Source organism: Ceratotherium simum, chromosome 1, assembly GCF_057802395.1.
Source record: "Ceratotherium simum simum isolate JZ-2026a chromosome 1, ASM5780239v1, whole genome shotgun sequence".
Classification (NCBI taxonomy): domain Eukaryota; kingdom Metazoa; phylum Chordata; class Mammalia; order Perissodactyla; family Rhinocerotidae; genus Ceratotherium; species Ceratotherium simum.
In genome coordinates, this window is record NC_141900.1 from 41,030,192 (window position 1) to 41,053,628 (window position 23,437).

Genomic DNA, 23,437 nt, shown 5'->3' on the forward strand with positions numbered 1-23,437 from the left:
TTAGATCAAAACATTTATTTTCTGTGTTACAAAAACAAAAATAAATCCAAGCAGATAATGAAACAAACATATTTTTTTAAGTGTCCCATTCTGGGCTCTCTGTCGTAGAATTTAGTAAATAGTTCAAGTTTAGGTTGCTTTAACACTTCTTCTGGATGCTATGAGGTCTCCATCTTATAACCATGTTTCTCTAGTTCAGCTCTATAATAAAACAAAAAAGAACATCATCACCAGACATTCTTTATGACAAAGAAACATAGTTTTTAGAAATAACACAATAATAAACACTTTCAAATAGAAATCTACATAAGAAGGAAATTAGATGTGAATCAACATAATGCTGATAAAACCTTGCATTAGTAAACTTATATTTTACATTTCTTAATTTTCTGGTAAATCTATTTATGGAAGAAATGTGAGGGATTTACTGCTATCTTCCAAATACCTTCCAAATACCATATGAATGTTCTGTTCATAATAAATATTCAAACATAAATTTTAACAATCATTAACCATATGGCTAAGAACCTAAGACATTGGTATCAAACTTTCAGATATTTTATAATCATCATAATAGGTATTCTGATGACTCCTATTCTGGTGTCAATACTACATTACGTTACATAATTTACTGCTACTTACACAAAAAGAATAAACAGATTGGTTTCTGTAGTGACATATATTTAATGCTCTAACCAAGACAAAAATTATTAATCAAATTTAAGGGTGTGTGAGAATTATTGTGCATTAACTATATGTAGGCAAAATAAATAAAATAAAGTTATAAAACATTAAACAAGACTTTACTTTCTTAATTTTAAATGTGGACAAAAATCTCAAAAATTTATACTGGTACAAATATACACATTTTAAAGACATTTTTTATAATTTTAAATAATTTAGTCAACCTGAAGTTTCAGGTTTTGAAAAAGTCAACTGCAATTGTTGATCTGACTTGTATAAAACATTTGCACAAAAAGGTTTAGCCCTGTAATCAATTTCAGCTATTTAAACTACCATTCCAAATATCACCAGCAACCTACCTGCCACAATTCAGATTTTATAAGAAGTTCACAATAAGATTATTTGAGGGCAAATCTATGATAAAACAGTGTATAAATGTAAAGTACGATTAATGCACCCTATATCATTACACTCAAGAAGATAAAAAGACATTGGTTCTCAAGTATAATTTAACTCAGACGCTATCACACTATCCAATATGAACACAATGGAAAAAAAACATGGTAGGAATGATGTATGATATTTATTATTCATTTCCCCAAACTCCTTCACTTCCCTAAAATTTTTACAGTTATTTATAATACAAATACTGACCTAAAGTCCATGAATAATATTAAAGACAGAGATTATTCATATGAATCCTCTTTGTCTTCTGCTCAGATGCTGAGGGCCGTACGGTAAAACACTGGATTAGGAGTCAAGAGATCAGCACAAGTTTCTGACTCTACCCGTCCTTTGCTAAATTTAACTAACATGCTTCCTTTGCCCTCCTTCCCAGGAAATTGAAGACTATAATACCTGTCCTTCATATGTTTCCTATTTAAAATGGAAATAAAACTTTCTCAACAATAGTTTTCTGCTGCGTTTAACAAAATCAATGTAGATTATTTACCTTCTCTTATTTTAACAACAATAAAAAAAACACCCTTGAAATTCAACCTAAGATTCAGGTAATAAGTATACCAAATCCATCCGGGTTTGTGTCTGTTTGCCTTCTTGACAGGAGGTAGTGACCAACTACATTTATAAATTGTTTACAAACACAAAGGAGATGATGATATGCTTCTCTAACAGCTAAATTCTTAGAGAAGATTAAAAGTGCTTTGCTAGAATTTAGGACATATAAGAAACCAAAGATAATAAATTGAGGCCACTAAGTACAAAACACAAAATGACACAAAAACATTAATATCATGAACCTGTTGAATGGAAAAATCCAACAAAGAGAACAAAGAGGGAAGAAATCCAGCACAACTGGAACAATATCATAAGACACACACAGTGAATGTACACTATTTGAAACAAAAACAGCAGCATTCCTTTTATAACAAAACAAGAATAAGTTTAATAGCCACTAGTAGGTTTGAGAATTCCTCTTACTATCCAAGAAACTACTCTGCTATATGACAGTGGCTATATCTCACATAGTAAGTCAGAAACTAGATTGGCTTCTCTGAGTTTTATGTAAAATGTGATGCAGGCAGGATCAGGAAAATTTCATAATTTATTATTTCATAATTTATTTCTACTGATATATAGAAAAACAAATGTATAAGCAGCAGCAGAAACAGAATTACTTTTAGTTACTTGGAGACATAGGTGGCCTTTTTCTTTCTACTTCTGCTTGTTAAAGGTAATTACACTGAAAGAGAAACAGAAACACAGAAAGTGGAATACTAAGTCCTTGCTAAGGACATGTAGCTAATAAGAGGCTGATCTGGAGTTGAAACCCAAGGAATCTGACTGGCTCTTGAATATGAACTAACTCTCCAAAGTTAGATGGGATTAGGACCCAACAATATCAGAAAACAGTAAAATATGTTCTTTACCATGGTTTATAATACCAAATTAAGGGCCTCGATGCATTTTACAAAGACTAGGAAGAACATCTTTGCAGGAGACTTGTTAATCAAGACAATTTTTCTTTTTTTGTGTGAGGAAGATTAGCCCTGAGCTAACATCCACGCAAATCGTCCTCTTTTTGCTGAGGAAGACTGGCCCTGAGCTAACATCTATTGCCAATTCTCCTCCTTTTTTTTCCCTTTTTCTCCTCAAGGCCCCAGTAGATAGTTGTATGTCATAGGTGCACATCCTTCTAGTTGCTGTATGTGGGACACCACCTCAGCATGGCCGGACAAGCGGTGTGTTGGTGTGCAACCGGGATCTGAACCCGGGCCGCCAGCAGCGGAGCACGTGCACTTAACTGCTAAGCGACAGGGCCGGCCCAAGACAATTTTTTTAAAGCAACAATATAAATATTATCTGAGGCTGCACTGTCCAGTACAGTAGTCACATGTGGCTATTTATCAAAATTAAATAAAATTAAAAATTCAGTTCATCAGCCATGCTAGCCACATTTCATGTGCTCAATAGCTACATGTGACTAGTAGTTTCTATATTGGATAGTGCAGCTTATAGAACATTTCCATCACTACAGTAAGTTCTATTTGACAGCACTGGTGATATATCAACAACCTTGTGGGGGAAAAAACTCATGACTCAGGGAAATAAAAAAAAAATCTTATTCACTAATGGTGGTATCAAGATGAATACACTTATGGAAATCCACAAATCTAAAAGCAGAAACACAAAAGAGAAAAAAAGAGCACTGTGGAGGTGTATTAGAAAAACAAGCCACAAGGAATACACGGATAACGCTCTATTTCCAAACCACTAAAAAGGCAAGATGTAGTAGTAACAAGAATTTCAATTATAAATCCATTTACTACTAAAAGTCCCCTGATAAAATCATAATATTCAATAATGTCTTGATTTAATTTTTAAGAGAAAAAAGACAAAAAAGAAAAGCACTTTGGAGAAATCTGACTCTTGAATAGCAAAGGAAGAAAACACATTTAGCCTTAACTTTAAAAACTTCAAGAAGATAACAAAAGAAAAACTGATATATGATTAAGAACACAGAATAGAGATCAAAAGAGTTGAACAGCCTAAAAATAAATATTCTAACAGCATAATATAATTCTCATGAGGAAGAAAGGGGAGGACACATATTTAAAAAAAAAGGTAGCAGGGTCTTCTCCGATGCGGCTCAGTTTTAAAAGGATATAAACTGAAAATAAATGCAAAAAGAAAGTGGCAAGAACTTGTACACATAGAATTAATCTAATCCCAGAATGGACTGAGATCTGTAAAAAGAATGAAAAGGGGTTTGAGAGCCATATATGGACAAAGAAGAATGAGAAGAGATAGATCCAAGGCCTGGAACAGATGGTGTAATATTAACAGATTTTAGAGAAAAAGCAAGATTATTGTTCAATAACTATTATTCCTATCTTGCCCATAAAACTGCAAAAGGAAAAACAACATCATTAAGACAAAATTGAAAACTAAGACAGATAACTCCAAACTGCATTAAAGTAGTTTAAAGTCTCAAGGCTCAGAATAATTACATCTCAGGGTACTGAAAGAACAAAAAGATATAGTCAAAAACCAGAGTCAGCAATTCTGAGAGACCATAAAACATTGTAAAAGTACCAGAATAACAGTGAAAGGTAAATTGCACAATTTCCAAAAAGGGGAAAAAGGAGATGGGTATAACTGTTATCAGTCTCCAGCAAAATACTAAAAAGAACAAAAGCTACTGTATTATTATTAAAAATAAACGTTAAAAATTCATTATAAATGATCTCACTTCCTTTGTGAACAAATATACTACACTAGAAAACTAAAAGATTGTAATAGAACTTCTGTATCTTGATCTGAGCAAAATATGTGACAGTTTACTTAGTTATCTTTGTGGCCAAGACAGATATATATATAGGCTGAATCAAAATAAAATTAGAGATGAAAGAATTGTCTCTACAACTAATGGTGCTGGTACAACTGGATATCCACACGCAAAAGAATGAAGTAGGATCCTTATTTCACACCATATACAAAAATTAATTCAAACAGACTGAAGATGTGAATGTAAGAGCTAAAATTCTAAAACTGTTAGAAGAAAACATATGGATAAATTTTCATTATCTTGAATTTGACAATGAATTAGACTTCATCAGAATTTAAAACTCTTGTGAAAAGAACACTTTGAAGAAAGTGAAAAGACAGACTAACACTATGGAAGAAAATATTTGTAAATAAAATGTCTGATAAGGACCTAGTACCCAGAATACATAAAGAACTCTTACAACTCAACAACAAAAAGACAAACAACCCAATTTAAAAATGGGCAAAGGACTTGAATAGATATTTCTCCAAAGAAGATATACAAATGGCCAACCAATAAGTGAAAAGAGGCTATTAGGGAAACACAAATCAAGCCCACAATGAGATACCAGTTCATACCCACTAGGATGGTTATAATAAAAAAAAATGAAAAATAAGTTTCGGTGAGGATGTGGAGAGATAAGAACCTTTATACATTGCAGGTAGTAATGTAATTGTTCAGCTGCTGTGGAAAACAGTCTGGCAGTTCCTCAAAAAGTTAAAGAGAATTATGATATGACCCTGCAATTCCATTCCTAGGATTAAATCTCCAAAACTTGAAAACATGTACTCAAACAAAAACTTGCACATGAATGTTTACAGCAGCACTGTTCACTATAACCAAAAGCTGGAAACAACCCAAATATGAATAAACATATTTATAAACATATGAATAAATAAACCAAATAAACAACCCATTACGAATAGATAAACAAACTGTGGCACATTCATACAATGGAATATCATTCAGCCGTAAAAAGGAATGAAGTACTGATATATGTTACAATATGAATGAAACTTAAAAACATCACGCTAAGTGAAAGAAGCTAGACACACAAGATCACTTACTGTATGATTCCATTTATATGAAATATACATACAGGAAAATCCAGACAGAAAACAGATTAGTGGCTGCCAGGGGCTGGGGGAAGAAAGGAATGCAGAGTGACTGCTTAATGGGCATGCTGTTTCCTTTTGGGGTGCTGAAAATGTTTTGGAATTAAACAGAGATGATGGTTGCAGGACATTCTGAATACACAAAATACCACTGAATTGTACACTTTAAAATGGTTAATTTTATGTTATATGAATTTTACTTCAATCAATCATATTAAGTAGATTTGTACATGAATATGAAAAAATACATTCTCATCACCCCAATCTCCATTCTAGTTAAGAAGCACCAATCTATGGGTCCTAACACTCTATGATTCTAATTTCTGCTGAGTTATTCAATGGTGGTAGAAATGTTGACAGAATTAAACCCACAAGGATAAAAAATAGCAAATATGCTTCTATTTAACTACTTTTGTAAAGAGAATAGAAAAAAACAAAACTTCAAAAAAACCCCTGCAATTACACAAAGTATTTATGTTTAGAAACATAGGAGATAAAGGCACTATGTCTTACTTTTCATAATTTAAAAACATATTTCAAAGATTAATTACCTTTTAAGAGGTCAATTATCACATGTAAGTTACATATTCTGAGCTTACAATTAATACTAAATTACATAAAAATCTGGCTTAAAACTTACTTACCGTAACTGATTGGAGAAGTCATCCTCTACATTGTCATCATCCCAGTTATCCTCCCAGACATGTGCATCTTCATCTTCATCTAAACCAGCCCAGTCTAAAAACAGAAACAGATGCTGTCTAAATATTTCTATTATTTCCATAAATACAAAAACTTCACAAAGTTTGCCACTGAAGAGTCTCACAATTCACATCTAATACCATATCTATGAGAAATGGTAAATCTTCCTCTTAAATCTCAATTTATGCTGTCTTGTTCTCTCAATTCCTGAATTTGCAGGTAAAACAAAAGTTAATAAAAAAAATTCTATTTGCTATGAAAATTTATTATAATTTCAGGAGGATATTTACTTTCCTGATTTTTCTTGGGGCTAATTTTTATAAGGTCTATTTCACAATCTTTCAAAACACAGCACCAACAATACTAAAGCAAGTTAAGCAGGAAGGTATCAGCCTGGAATTCAAAATCGCTAAACATAAAAAGGATAACTCATACACAGATAATAAAAAATAGACCAAATATTTTCTTAAACATGGCTATAAAAAAAAAATGACTGTAAAATTGTTTTAGAGAAGAATGTCCTTATTCTTTAAGACGTCCACACTGAAACATTTAAGAGTCTAGGGTCATTTTGCCGACAGTTTACTTGCAAATGGTTCTCAAATATATATATTTGATATATTTCATGATATATTTCTTTCATATGTATGACAGAAATAAAGTAAATATGACAAAATGTTAACAACTGATGAAACTTAGGAGTCGCCCTCTTTTTTTTAATGAGGTATAATTGACATGTTACATTATATTAGTTTCAAGTATACAACATAGTGGTTTGATATTTGTAAATACTGCAAAATGATCACAATAAGACTAGTTAATGTCTGTTACCATGTGTAGTTACAAAAATTTTTTCTTGTGATGAGGGCTTTTAAGATCTACTCTCCTAGCAACTTTCAAATAGACAACACAGTATTATTAACTATAGTCACCATGCTGTACATTACCTCCCCATGATATTTATAACTGGAAGTTTGTACCTTTTGATCCCTTCACCCATTTTGCCCACCCCCACTTGCACTTTTTTAAAAACTTTTCTATAGGGTTGAAAGTTTCAAAATTAAAACGTGGGAAAAATAGTTTGTAAAAAAATCAGTTTGGAAATCACCTCTGGAAGCCTTTCCTATTCCCTCCTCTTCCTCCTTACTCTCAGAGATTAGGGCCTCTCTTTTGTGTATGTCTCTATCATAGCACGTACATACTGTATAATTATAATCATCACTTTATATGTCTCTGCCCATTACTAGTGTCTGAGCTCCTTAAGAAGAACAACTCTATTTATCTTTGTATTCTTAAGCTACAAACAGTACCTAGCATATGCACAACAAATGGTTGTAAAAGATGCAACAGAACTCTAAATCAGACCCTGTATACTTTTGTTTGATCCTCTCCCCTCCAAAAACAGTAATTATGAGTTACACATTCTCTTAAGTATGTCCTAGCCATTAGCTTCATCTTAGTAATTACTTATTAAAACATGGCAAAGAACATTTCAACCTGAAAAGAAAAATAACTAAATAACAAAAGGTACGATGATGTAGACTTTTCTTATAATGCACATATGAATTTAAAGCTATTCAACAATGACTCATAATACTTACATTACGTACCTAACACAGTTGTTTAAATGCGATATATGTATGTTATCATCATGATTTAAGAATAGAAGTACCTCCATTTACCTGGTCCCCCAAACCAGAAACTTGGAAGGCATCTTAGCTACTCTTTCTCCTCCATCTATCACAATCATTCATTATGTCCTTTCCATTTCAACTCCTAAGTATCTCCAGTTAGTCTCTCCCTCCCTATTCTTACTGTCACTATGTTAATTTAGGAGTGACTTTCTTTCACAGACTATTTCTTTCACAGACTATTTCTGTGGTCTTCTTTATGTCCCTGCTTCCCCAATCTTACACATTTTATACCTATCCTCCACTAATGCCTAAAATGACCACCACCATTCTTGTCAGTTACCACTCAAAACTTTCAGGCAGGAACCACATTTTATTAAATTTGCAACTCTAATGCCTATAGCTGAGTGCTAGGCACAAAGCAGACACTTAATAAAATGTTGGGTAAATGGAACTACATTTCTCAAGTTCCCCCCCCCCCAAGTGGTCAATCTCAAGAAAACAGAGGCACTGTGAGGTTTCAGTGAAGCCACGAGTATGTATTTCAAGATAGAAGAGATCCACAATATCATGTATGAATGAGTCACGAAAAATTCTCAATTGTATTTATTGTCAGAATGCTTTTGAGAACAGTGATCACCTCATTCAATACTCCCCCAAGAGAGATCATGTGGGAAATTTCTTTAAGACATCAGTGCCTGAAAAGATGAAAAAGTTTCTCTTAGGCAATTTATTTCAGGTTGCTAGGAAGCTCAGTCAAATGTACACCCAATTTTAATCACTGTTATAGGTCAGTGAATGTATATTCATTAACAAAAACTCTCAATAATCAAAAATACTGATTTTTACTTGCATATATTATTATTCTCGAAGAGTGAATATTGCAATTACCTAAATTCAAATCCTTTATTATTCTCTGAGGTCCTTATCAATGGTAATAGTTAATAATAGTAAGTATTAATTACACCACAAAATTAAGATGACTGGGCTAGAGATAGACTTACATTTTCTCCTTTCTTGTAAAAGTACCTTGAAGGTCAAACTGAAAAATTCTATTCTCTGTTTGTGAAACTACCTATGTTTTATAATAAGAGTAGATTAAGAAGTTAAAGAAAAGGAAATTACATTCAGGATTTCCCTCAGTCTATGGAAGAGTCATCAGAAAGCTACTGCAACTCAATTTTTTACAGATATATCTACTCCCAAAGCTAAACTGAAAGAATAACATTTTTGCACTTTTATAGACTAGAAAAGTGACTTAGTTAAGACAAGAGTTAATCAGTAGGTACAGGGATAAAATAGTACCGTTACTCTCATATTGCCGTTGCAATCAATAATAAACTGTTTACTACGTACGTTATAATGTTACACAAACTTTTTTTGTTCTTCCAAGAACAGAGAAATCTCACTCAGAAAGAAGGGAACTATTCTAAGGCAAAAATAAAGCAAGTAAATTGCAGTATTAAGTATACAAGAGAGGAGCATTATGTTAAGGTGATATGCGGTGCAGTCTAAGATCAAATTTTAAATTAAAAAGGAGCCTCATTTCAAACAGCAGATATATTTCTCTGTAATACTAAACCACCAAAAGTCAACTTAATAATTTTTAAAATTAAAACCAAATAAAGCACTTCAAATAATCTCAAATTTATCTTTTATAGAAATTCAGATTCTTGAATGTGGAACTTGTAATGAAACAACTAAATCCATTATCCCTTTGACAGCAAGTGAACAATGACTATAATGCTATTCCTCCACATTCCCTCCAGTCTTACCGTAACCTACAGCTCTGTAGCTAATAATAATGGATAGCTTAGAATTTTTGTTTGTTGTTTTGTTTTAATGACATGAAAGCCTTCCAGTATAAAAATTCAAGTAATGAGGCCGGCCCTGGTGGCATAGTGGTTAAGTTCACATGTTCTGCTTTGGCGGCCTGGGGTTCGTGGATTCAGATCCCAGACATGGACCTACACCACTTGTCAAGCTATGCAATGGTGGTGACCCACATACAAAAGAGGAAGACTGGCACAGATGTTAGCTCAGGGCTAATCTTCCTCAAGTAAAAAGAAGGAGATTGGCAATGGATGTTAGCTCAGGGCCAATCTTCCTCACCAAAAAAAAAAAAAAAAAGAAGAAGAAGAAGAAAAAAATTCACATAAAACTATTCCATTAAAGTGCAATATAGCAAGGTCTGGCTATACTTCAAGTTTTTATAAAATAGCTAAGACTGAGGATTGTTTAAAACTACAGAATTTTCGAGACACAGAAAGCCTTAGAGATCACTGTACATCATACCCCTCTTTGTTTGAATACCACCACCATTACCACTACCAAAAAACAGAGAACGTGGGGCCTGGCCCCATGGCTGAACGGTTCAAGTTCTGCGCGCTCTGCTTCAGTGCCCTGGGTTCACACGTTTGGATCCTGGGCACGGACTTACTCCACCTATCAGCCATGCTGTGGTGGTGTCTCACATACAAAAAAAAATAGAGAGGAAGATTAGCACAGATGTTAGCTCAGGGCAAATCTTTCTCGGCAAAAAAGCCAAACAACCAAAACAAAAAAAAACAGAGAAACTGAAGACTGTCTTATTAAAAAATATTTACTAACTTTTTCTACCATTATTTCACGACTTCAAATCCTAGACTTTAAATATGATATTTGGGTTGAGCCTGGAAATAGGAATTTTCAAATTAAATATTTGTTTTACTGATATTTTAAGACGTCTTAATAAAGATATCTAATGGAGTTTAATGTTCCACATAATAATTTGAATACATTAAGACCAGATAATACGTTCTTGAGTAAAGGGTGTGATATAACTCAAGCCAGAACTTAACTGTTTTAAGCTTCTAAGGCACCAAGCCTCACATCAGCCTGAACCAATTCTAACTAACCAGCCTTCTAAATTGTTAACTAGGTAGTTTCCATTTGCACTGGTCCCTAAAAAGGAAATGATAATGTGTCAAAGATTCAAGTTACAAATAACAAGAACATTTATTTCACATTTCTTTGCTAACCTTGTAAGCCTACCCTTTCTAGGACAGTAAAAATATTGGCCCCTAGGAATTTCTAATGTAATTATGATTTGATTCAAAATGTTGATTTCCATATTGTTATTACTTGATGTCATTCAAATATCTTCAAGCTGGTTTTAATTCTTTTAACTTTGAAAGACTAAAAAAAACCATACTGGTTAATTGGTACCCAACTGCCTCAGAGAATCACAAGAAGAAACATAATGGATTCAATAACTTGTTTGGTAGAAATTCCAATCCTTAATTCTAAAAAGGCTAGAAAAAGTCAAAATTCTTAATGTAATATGGGAGATACTAGTTTGAACAGTGTCCTTTTTTTAATTTTAAGAATGGTACAATTTTTAGTTTATCAAGTTGAATTCTGATGATCATTTAGCATAAGGATAAAGCAACTCTTCCTCCTTTAACAACCATCTTATGCTATTTTAATGGCAAGGAAAGAATAAGGAAGAAGGTATAAATAAAGTCCCAAGAAAAAGCAATTGGCTCATGAAGGAGGGAGAAAACAGTATTGTGAGCAAGATTTTAGGTAGAATACACAAAAAAGATTCATGACCTAGCTCTCTATTTCTTTGGTATTATTATACAGTAGTTCATAATTATGACACTATTGAGTATACAAAGATACAAAAATGGAAAAGCTGGTTAAATTCTTCATTAATCATCATAAATTTGAGTATACTCTTTAACCTTAATGCCTTATCCTAGGAGTAAGATGCACTGAAGTCTATATGACATACTATCCTTCCAATTACTATAGATGAAGAATCCAAGACAATAAATAACCTTTTGAATTACAACTTATTAAGCATTTTAAATTATTTAATAGAGCACCATTAAGAAACCTATTGTTCACACTGACGAACCAGAATCTATAATCTATTTTAGGTGGAAACTTTAACCAGGAACATACTAAACTATATTATGTAAAAAGTTTAAGTGATAGGGTATAATACACCCAGATATTATTTCCAACACTTATAAATCCTCCATACTGTACATATGTTGGAATATATGTAAATTACAATATTATTAAGATAAGATTGAAAACTAAGGACTGGTGAGATAACTCTAAACTGCATTAAAGTAGTTTAAAGTCTCAAGGCTGTAACATAAATTGTAATCTCTGGGATTTGGCTGACATCTCTTGCAATACATCTCTGGATTGCATTTTAATTTTCAATTACAACAGTACACTGATAACCATGCAATTTTATTTAATCACTCATTTTAAAAGCCTTAAACCCAGAAATAGCTTTTTTTAAAAGGGCAAAATAACAAAATCAAACAAGGATACCTGATTCATGTCTAATGCCTTCCTTCAATACGTAGATAATTTTATCAAGTACACACTTTATCTTCAACACCAAATGCATTGCCAGGATTGTGATTAATCGTTTAAATAACCACAGCTGTGTTTACTTCAGTGTGCAGGCCTCCAGATGTGTACTGGTAAAAAAATTACCATATTTTAAGAAGTCAGAATTGGAAATAACCAATAACAGATGCCTAATACATAAGTTTCTAGCAATATTAAATTATTTAAGACTTTGCCCCCCAATTTGGCTTTGTTCACATTTGCCAGAGAGAATTACATCTGTGACAAGCTTTAAATTTCAAAAATCTGAGCTATCAAAGATCCCACATACTTCATCTAAGTATCACCTTGACATTTAAGTGTGAAAAAGAGTTTTCTCTCAACTTGATGTTTTTAAAATTACTTACTCTCCCCATCCTCCAACATACACTCTGAAATTTCTTAAAAGTACGAAGGATACCACTTTGGAGAAAAGTAAAGACGAAATTCCATTTATACCAAATAGGGTTGCAAATGTTCTATTCTATACCAATTTTCAGTAGCATCAAATTCTCATTCATTCCTTAACAGTAAAGCTACTCTGAATATAAACAAACTAATCTCCAAGAACGTTTTTACAAATAAAAAATGTGCATGTATATGCAGAACATTACATGAAGAAAAATATAAAAGAAACAGGAAAATTCAAAAAAGTTCTAAATTGTACACACCATCACAGGTGAGTGTAAAAGAGAACAGCAATAGTAGTAAATAGCATCATTATGCTCATGAATATGATAATGAGCCACACTAAATCTAGTCATTCTGAGATAAATTCACATGTGTTCCTGCTTAAGCTGTATAAAATAGATTAAAATTTTTTATAAAATTTCATTTCTGTAGGTTATCATGATACAAAAACATCTATACCCTAGAGATCTAATTTCTATTCAGTGGCTAAGAAATCAGTACCCAGCATAGCACTATTGTACTACTATATTTTCTCCAACAAGGACCAAAAATGTCAGTGGGGAACTTCAGAGCAAACAACCAAAGGCAAGTCATAAACGATGCTGCTAGCAGACTACTGGTGAGTTTTCAGTTATTTGTAGCCAGGAGTCTGAAACACAGGCTCAAAATAACTTACATAACATAACCATGTATAATTTTTCTTACATTTAAAAAAAGGAAAGTCAAACAATTCTTTTCATCAATAATTTAAAAACATATATCTGGAAGAACAGTTCCACTACAAAGTCATGCTGACTTTGGTACTCTTGGTTGATTAGTACTTTTGTTTCTCTTTAATTCTATAAAATTCCCAAAAGTCATTACTCTTACCTTTTCCAAGCCCTCATGCCCTACACTCATCTCCATTTCCTCCATATTACTGAGTCAAGGGTATGCAATGTGAACTCCACCATCCGTCTTCCATTAGACATGCAAGTACAAAATCTAACCCTTGATTTCTTCTTATTCCCAACACTCCACATCAAACTAGTTGCCCCAGCTCGCTTGTTATTCTTGCATCACTCTTTTCACTTCTTTCCTATTAACAACCTATTTCAGGCCCTGAGTCCTCACCTAAGCTATTTCAACAATTTGCTAATTAGCTTCCCTGACTCTCTCTCTCTCTCTATCCTTTCAAAATTATTTATGCTAGGTTAATTCTTCCTAAACTGCCTACTACCTAAAGGAAACTCACACATATCAAACAAAAAAAAACCACTCCTCATCTACCTAAAGATAAAGTCCAAACTGGTTATTTGGCTTAAAGTTCTCCATGATTAGGCCCCAAACTATCTGCATTTACGACCACTATTTCACAGCGAAATAAAACACACATACACATCGATTTTCCACCTTCAAGCATCTACTCCTTTTCCCTTCTGAAACCCCTTTCCTACCTTTCTATCTTTTGAAAGCTGTGTTCAAATGTTGCTATCTCGTGTTGTACACAACTGGAAATAATTTCCCCTTCTTTTCAACTGCTGTTGCACTTTACTGTTAGTTGTTTAATCCCTCCCCACCCCCCAAACGGAAGGAAACCAAATAAAATCTTACCCAGAAGCCCAACAGATAAAACACAGTCAAAAGCAAAGTTGCTCTAGTTTAACTAGGGGTGGGGAGGAAAGGGCTTGGAGCCCCACCTCCCAGGATAAAAGCACCTGCAAAATACTAAAAAGCTCAAGCTCGGTATGAAAACTACTGATCCATATCCCCCTTAATATTTATATCACTAAGTTCAAAGACAAATACCTACCTAAGGAGTCAAATTTACCTCAGTGCAGCCTATAGTTAACTGTGACCTTAGTAAATTACTTAATTTTGCTGAGCCCCAAGTATACAACCATCATAACGCTGCTATGAGGATTAAATGAGACTAAGTATCTAAAGCTCTTAGTACTGATAAATGGCAGTTAATATCACTCTCTCTCTGCACCATTCAGCACCAGATTTGCAGGAAATAACAAATATATACTGAATGAATAAGTCATTTATTATGTGCTAATCACTGCAACAGAACTTGAGGGATAAGGGAGGTAAGAAGAGAAACATGTTTCAGAATAAAGACAACAATGCCATTTCTACCAAGCATTATGTATACCATTTCTATCAAGCATTGTGTATACAACAGAACACAAAACTGGAAAAAAAGATACTGGGTGATTTTTTTTTTTAATACTTTGGAAGACTATAAGTACAGTTTTCGAAACGTTTATTTTCACAGTGATACTTCACATCACATATTTCAATGAGTAATGTTTAACAACAATAGTTAAACACTATTTAAGTCACTATTGCTTGTTCATTCCATAGAATCAGTGCAATAGCTAATCAAATAGTTTTTCAAAGTAGTTTTTCACTGTTAATATCCTGGGTCACACCTCTCACCACCTTCCAAAGCACCAGTATCTTAATCTGAGGGTTTTTCATTCCATCGTATTTCTTTATACCTCTTATACATCAGTATGCGTCCTTAAACAATGTATACTATTGTTTTACATATCTTTTTATTTTATATGAATAACCACACTAAAGTACCTTTGAAAAAAAAATTGACAGTATTTTTTAATTTAGAGGTTTTTAGTACTACAAAATAAATAAATTGTCATCCCACAAACTCAACACACTTAATTTTGGATATATCTAAAATTACAAATATTTTTTGTAAAAATAAAATTTGTCAATATTGGTTCAAATTCTAAATTTAATTTATACCAAACATCATCCAAAATCCAAATCTCTAAGTAGATCAGGCGGGAGAAAAGAAAAAGAACTAATGTTTACTGTTACTAATGTTACAGTAACATTAGCACCAAACTTGATGCTATGCACTTTACATATATCATTGTTATGGACTGAATGTTGTGTCTCCCAGACTCCGAAACTCCTACGTTGAAGCCCTAACCCTCAACGTGATAGTATTTAGAGATGGGCCTTTGGAAGGTAATTAGGATTGCATAAGGTCATGAGGATGGAATCCTCATGATGAGATTAGTGCCGTTATAGGAAGAGACACCAAAGAGCTTGCTCTCTCTCTCCCCACCTTGTGAGGACATAATGAGAAAGCACCGGTCTGCAACCCAGGAAGGGAGCCCTCACCAAGAACTGAATCCACTAACACCTTGATCTTGCACTTCCCAGGCTCCAGAACCACGAGAAAATAAATTTCTGTTGTTTAAGCCACTCAGTCTATGGTAATTTGTAATGGCAGCTTGAGCAGACTGATACAATCACGTAATCCTTACATGACTCTAATTATTATCCACAAATTACATATGAAGAAACTGAGGACTAAGAAGGTAACAGCTCAAGGAAAAATACAAAGGTCAATCTCACTCAAAGAAATCAATCCAAATCAAAATGATGTGATTCCATTTCTCATCCATCAGGTTTGCAATGACTAAAATGTTTAATATGGAGTGTAGGCAACCTTATGTGAGAAAAGGTGAACTGTAGATGGGAATGTTAATTAGTGAAATCTTCCTCGAAGGCAATTTGAAAACATATGTCAAAATTCAAAATGCACCTAGTCCTGGATGAAGTGTTAGAGCCCAAGCAGAGCCAGGAGGGCACTCCTGTGAGGGGCAGCATTTCATGGTTGGTGTGTCAAGAGCCTGGACAGGGTGAAGAAGTCATCCAGTGCTGGAGGAAGGAAGGGAGAAGGTGGCCTGGCACAGAATGTTGAAGCCCAAGTGGGATAAGGAGGGCATCTGTGGGTGTAGGGGGCAACAAAGACTGGTTAGGGAGAAGGATGACCAAATAGACAACAAATTATAACCCACTGAACGAGAATCCATGAGTCTGTACTGATATAAATAAGCAGATGAATAAACTGAAAGTTTGATGATGAATGGAATACTGTATTTACATAGTTTCAAAGTCTATCCTCAAAAAATACCTATTAATTACAAAGGGAAAATGAATAATCTAACACTGCAAAAGTCTCACAGACACTACCTTAATAAAGTGATCCAAGTGAACATCACCAGTAACTGAACAAATGAGAATCATGTTCCACCCGACAGGATGAATGAGAACACAGCATCACGACTATGATACTCCTGCCAAGGTCCAGAACTTGAATCTAATCATGTGGAAACATGAGACAAATCTAAGTTGAGGAACATTCTACAAAATAACTGGCCTGTAATCTTCAAAAGTGTCAAAATCATGAAAAGTCAAAGACAAACTGCTCAAAACTGCTCTAAAGTCTCAAGAGTCATGACAACTGAACGTAATCCATGATTCTGAATCAAAACATTATTTAGACAATTAGAGAAACCTGAAAGGGATCTGTGGCTTACATGATACTAATGTATCAGTGTCTTAATTTCTGATTTTGATGGTTGTACTGTGATTGTGTCTTTGTAGGAAAAACACATTAAAATATTTAGGGGTGACAGGCATCAGGCTGGCAATTTATTCTCAAATGGTTCAAGGGAAAAGGTTGTTTGTACTGCACTTTCAATTATTCTGTGTGTGATTATTTCAAAATAAAAATTATATTAAAAAAATGAAGTTGCCAATTTGATCTGGCAATTTCCTAAGAGTTTATCTTATAGATAAGCAGAAAAAATACAAAGATGTAAGAATATTCATCGCAGCATATTCTGTAATAGAAAAAATAAAACATAAAAACAAGCAAACAAAAATCCTAAAACCACCTAGATATCTATCAATAAAGAGCTAGTTAAATAGATTATTCAACAGATATACAATGGACCAGTGGTGCCCAACTACTAAAAAGCATGAGATAGATTTTTATAATTAATGTGAAAACTTGTCTAAGATATATAATGTAAAAAGCAAGTAGGAGAATAGTATATATAACATGGTCCTCTGTGTGTATTTAAAGGCTATATACAAACACACACAATATATATATATAAATTCTGGAAGGATACTAAAAGAAACATTTAACAGTGGTTACCACTGGAGCATGAGAAACGTTTTTAGGGAAAGGCAAGGAGAAACAGTGATTTACTTTTCAATTTATACCATTTTATAGGTTTAAATTTTTACTATAAGCAGTTTACTTACACAATTATCCTATATATTATACCATAAAAATATTTTTAAAAAGTTAACTAGCAGGAGTTGACAAGCCAAAAGTTGATGAATGATGGATTTTGAACCTAGGTCTGATCCTAGATTCATCATGCTTATTCCATCCGGGGTTCAAAAACTTTCTTCTTGCAAATGATTATCACAAATCGACATTCAGTAGGCACTTTGCCATTCACTGTATTTACCATTTTTCTTAAAAATTTTTAGCAACATGAAGTCTCCATGCTACCACCATGTAACTAATTTAAATGTGTGATGGTATTATTTATGTGTCCACTATATCATATTTAATAACTGAAAATAGCAAAGCCCCTTTTGGCACTAGGTAAACTAACCAGCGCAGTATCTGACATAGTCAATATTAGTTGTTTCTACCTTCTACAATTAAGATTCTAAGGAATCCTTCTGTTGATGGTTTAGTCCAGTTGGTATCCAACGTGCACGTAAACATTCCTCAGTGGCATTTTTTATAGGACAATTCTTCCTTGTGCAGGACTGGTCTACGCACAGCAGGCAGCTGAAATCCTTGGCCTCTATCCACTAAATGCTGGTAGTTATTTCACATTCCCACCTGTCAACTGAATGCGACATCCAAAAATACTTCCCTGGCTAAGAACCACTGTAAGATGTCCTACTTTGTTAGGTATAGCTGAGAGTACCTCAGTTATTCCAGAATGCTGGCAGCATTAGGGCACCACCAGCCTGTTGTCTGCCTCGACAAATTCCCATCAATAACAGTGTTTTACCTAAGAATTTCTCAAGGAGGATGGGGAGGTGGGTGATATATTGTTCTTGATTTCTTCAGACAATACAGCAGTTTCACTGGTTATAGAAAAATTATAGAATACTTAGTATAATAGTATTCTCTTGGAAATACCATTGCTTCTGCAGGCAAACAGTTTCATTTCAAATATTCTAAAAAAGCTTTTCCCTTGAAAAAAGAAAAAAAACCTCTCAATTCTGGCACAGGAAGAAGAGAAAAGAACCTGAAGGCCCACTTGTTTTCACTTTTACTCACACCTACTTCTGATTGTCAGAGAAAGGAGATTAATGAAGACATTTTTAATACCCTTTCAATATCTGTCTGATATGAAAAATTGTTTGAAGCCTCAAATAAATCATAGAGTATTTTAGTTTTAGACGCTGCCCTACTACTACCAACCTAGCTGTATGATCTTGACAAGTTCAAGCTCCTCTACACTTTAAGTTGCTTTCCAGTTCTAAAATTCTAACCACGCCAAAGCCTCCAAAACTATATTATAATCAATCATGCCCAGAACAGTGAATGTCTTCCTAATAAAGCCTATTTTCAATCAGTTTAGTCAAGAAGACGCAAAATGCATTTCACAAAGATCCTAAACATGATTTTTTAAGTTTCTGCTTAATGACTAGTAGATTACACACTCACCAATTAGAATTGTGAGAAACTGCAAATGTAACACAGATCCACAAACTAAATGAAAAAAAAAAGAGCATTTGTTCCTCAGTACCTTCACAGAGTCACTCCACGTTACACCTCACACTAAAGAAGAGCTATTCAGAAGAAACAATGAGGCCTCCATGAAAACACATTAATCTTAGTTTCCTTTTTAATTTTATTTATTTATTTATTTTTTCCCCCAAAGCCCCAGTAGATAGTTGTATGTCATAGTTGCACATCCTTCTAGTTGCTGTATGTGGGACACGGCCTCAGCATGGCCAGAGAAGCAGTGCGACGGTGCGCGCCCGGGATCCAAACCTGGGCCGCCAGCAGTGGAGCGCTTAACCGCTAAGCCACGGGGCCGGCCCTTAGTTTCCTTTTTAAAACAGAAATTCCCCTTCCTTAAAATGACTAAACTGACATCCTACCAGACAAGTTATCTGGGATAAGATGTAGCAACAACACTCCCAAAAGATGGACAATCCTTTAGTCAAACCAGGGATACATAATTTCAGTAATGGTTTTCACATGGCAGGCTCTTAACTGCAAGCTACCCTAGACAATGGACATCATTCACTTTCTGGCCCACGGAGATCGAACAATACCTTTGAAAGTAAGACCTCCTACAAATTGAAAAGATGGTTACAGGCAATTTCAAGCTGTATCTGTTAGTGAGTTTGTCAATGGCATATTTACCACAAAGACAATCACAAGAAAAAGAATTTCCAAAGAAGGCAAAGAACTTGGAAAGTAATTCAGGGCATTAATAACTGAACTGAAAACTCAAATACTGAAAGATTCAAAATAGGCCACTGTTTTAAAGTAATGCTCCTCTAACTTTAATGTGCACACAAATCTTTTAGGAATCTTGGTAAAGTCCAAACTGATTCAGTAGGTCTAGGCTGACATTCTGCGTTTCTAACAAGCTCCTAGGTAATGCCAAAACTGGATTAGTTCCATGGATCACACTTGGAGTAGTAACTCCATGTATTTAGTCACACGTGGAGACTAAACCATGACGAGGCCAAAAAAATGTATGAAATGTACAGTTTCAAAAGATAAATGATTCTTTGGTGATATTTTTCCAAGTTTTTTTTCTTTGTTATTTATCAGAACAGTTTTTATTAGCAAATATTGATTGGTTTCACTTAGCGGGCTAATTTTGTATGCAGCAAAATCTCACTAATTCAAATTAACATGAAAGGACAACCTGAATGAATTATAAACCACTGCAGAAACATACGAAACTTGAACAAAACAAAGGCATTTCAAACGTTATTTCTTATTCTAAATGGAAAATCTCCAGAAATGAATTAGGTTCTACATATTCAAACCTGAAGACAACAAATATTCTGTAAGGTGACCAATAAATGATGCGTTACTTAACGCTAATACTGTAAGTTAGTCTGTTGTGAGAGGCCTTTGTCTTCAGAAAAAATATTCTTTGCTTTTCCTTTACCTTTATTTTTTTTTTACTATGTAACTACCAACATTTTGAAAAATTGCTGCTCATAAAGTTAGAACAAGAACAAACTACATATTCTGCAAAAGCCGATGACATGAAAGCTGCTGAGAAAAATCACTTGTATCATCAGGTGCACAGTTATCTCTAGATCCTTTTTAAGCAATCAGTTCTCAACTATTTTAAATAGTTTCATTTATTCAACAAGCATTTATTGACCACCTACTATGTGCCACACTTTGCTACACTTTAGGGATCGAGGTTGGGTTGGGGACTCAGTCAGACCTTTCAGACCCTGGCTTGACCACTTAATGGCAAGCTTTTTAAATCACTGAGCCTGTTTCCTCAGGGTTGTGGTAATAATCAGACTATGTAATGTAAATAAAGTGCCTAACATCATACCCTATATGTGATAAACAATGAATAAATGCTAACTATTTGAAATAAGAAGTTTGAGTAAGAAGTGGACCTTGCCCTCAAAAAGTCAGTTTTCTACTATGTAGCTCAGTATCGGAAGATTATAAACCGACTTGAAAGTGAGGCAAAGAAAACATGTCTAGACAGATAAATCCACTACCAAAACAAAAATAAACAATCCCCACAATATATAATGAATCCCAGAATTGAAAAGAAATGTGCTTTGGGTTAGTTTATGCGTTTGTGTAGTATGCACACTAACGTCTTCTTCCACTAAACAAAATAAGAGTACACTATAAATAAAAAGAACAATGTTCCAGCTATGTGGTTTTATGCACAATAGGATCATGATGGGGTACAACTTAAAGACAATTTTAGTGAAGCAGTAAATGCTTAATGTAACAGATTTGTACACCATAAACCACAATTCTCTTCCTACCACCTTCAGAAAGGCTACCCAGTAATAACCTTCTGTTCTTATGAGACAAATATTTACCCTACACATAACAATTCGCCAATAAAGTAAATAATTCTGAAAACCTAACCAGCAACAACGATCTAACAAATAAACAGAAGCAGTGCAGCGAAAGAGTTTAAGAGCTCTGGTGTCAACTGGGCCAGATGTCCATCATTTCTAGCCAGTTATATGACACTGGACAAGTTTCTTAACTGTTCCAAGCTTCAGTTTCTTTATCTGAAAAATAGTAATATCGGTACCTACTGGCTAGACTTGCGAAAATGAATTAAGTTAGTAAAAGCAAAGCACTTAGACAAATAACCACGCAATAAATGTTACCTATGTGCTATTACCTACAATGAGAAAACTAAAGCTCCTCTTGGTAACCACGAAGCCAATAAAAACATAGACGTCTGAGGGTCTTATAAATCCTTAAACTTATGTTTGTTCGAAGTTAAAGTGCTCAAAAATAAGTAAGGAACAAGAGTAAGACAATGCGTATTAAGCACCAACACCTGATCCTCCCATTCTACTTAACAGGCTTCATTTGTAAAGTCCTAAAAGCAAGCAGCACTGGTCTAACCAGAAATAATTTAATTCTGGAAGGTTTAAAGGCAAAGGAAGGCTGCTAAACCAAAAGAAAATAAAGAGAAAAGAGATTATGTAGACATGAAGGAGGTGGCAGTAACCCAGGTGAAGAGTAGAAGGACCAACCATCCCGGACGCGGGCTAGGGGCCCAGGGTCACCGTGGCTCCTCCCAGTGAGGAAGCAGAGGCATTCGGCCTCACCGCGGAGTCCCAGCGTGACACTGTGAACCCGAAGGCGGCCGCACGGAGGTCGCGCGTGCAGAGTGGGGGTCCAGACTTCCCCAGGCGCCTCCGGGCCGGGCCCTTGCGTCCACACCACCTCTAATCGGAGGCCTGAGTCACCGTCCGCGCGACCCAGACGCCGGTTACCTTCCGCAGGGAACTCCTCGAACTCGTCGTCCTCCTCCAGGAGACCCAAGTCTACTGGCTGCTTTTTCTCAGACATCACGACCCTCGTGCACAAAGCCTCTCAGGCCAATAGGAAAGTTGCAACCTACACTCCGCCTCACCACAGCCGCCACCGCCACTGCCGCCTCTGAGGCCGGCTCTACCATAGAGACGCGGGAGACGAGCAACGCGAGGAATGCTGGGATACTGGAGGTCCACCCAGCGCTTCCTGCGGGTTTAGCAACACTTCAGAGTTAGAAAGGTGAATTATTTTGTACCTTTACCGTCTTCTCCGGACTCTGAATTGACAAACCTGAGATCAGGGTAGGTTTCCTTGAGTGGAGAAGACTCATAATGTGTAGAAAAATTAAACACCTCTGCTTAGTGTACGGCTGAGGAATGAATTGTCGGCTAAGATTCGTTAAAGGTCTGCTGAATGCCAGGCCCTTAACGTAGATTGGCTCCGTCTTCTTAAACCAATTCCCTAATCATAGTATTAAATATGTCCACCTCACAGAAAATTCAGGTTCAGAAAGAAATAGCCAAAGTCACTCAGATAGTGCTAGACGATCCAAATGCAGATTTGTTTGTCTGACTTTCATCTCCGAACTTTTCCATTATTGAATGTTCCTCCATCTTGCAATTAGACTGTGGTGAATACCCTGTTAAATAGAGTGTGTGTGTGTGTGTGTGTGTGTGTGAGATAACCAGTTTACAGGTTATTATAAAATAATACTGTGTAAAACTCGATATATGTCACATTTTGTGGTATTCAAAATATTTGAATTTTTTGAATATTGAATATTATTTTGAATGTAGTGAGCTATATAAAAACTATATGTTATATGTATATATGTAATATTATAGATGAATATTAC

At 34.7% G+C, this 23,437-nt stretch overlaps 1 protein-coding gene across 1 annotated transcript; it reads right to left on the reverse strand.

The window, feature by feature from the left end:
- On the reverse strand, positions 1 to 22,709 carry SEM1 (SEM1 26S proteasome subunit). Its single transcript, XM_004431373.3, has 3 exons — positions 22,542 to 22,709; positions 6,231 to 6,324; positions 1 to 201 (listed from the first exon to the last, which is right to left on the reverse strand). The coding sequence occupies exons 1-3, from the start codon at positions 22,615 to 22,617 to the stop codon at positions 159 to 161; spliced, it is 213 nt and encodes a 70-aa protein (XP_004431430.1). The 5' UTR covers positions 22,618 to 22,709; the 3' UTR covers positions 1 to 158.
- Between the last annotated feature and the right edge of the window lie 728 nt (positions 22,710 to 23,437).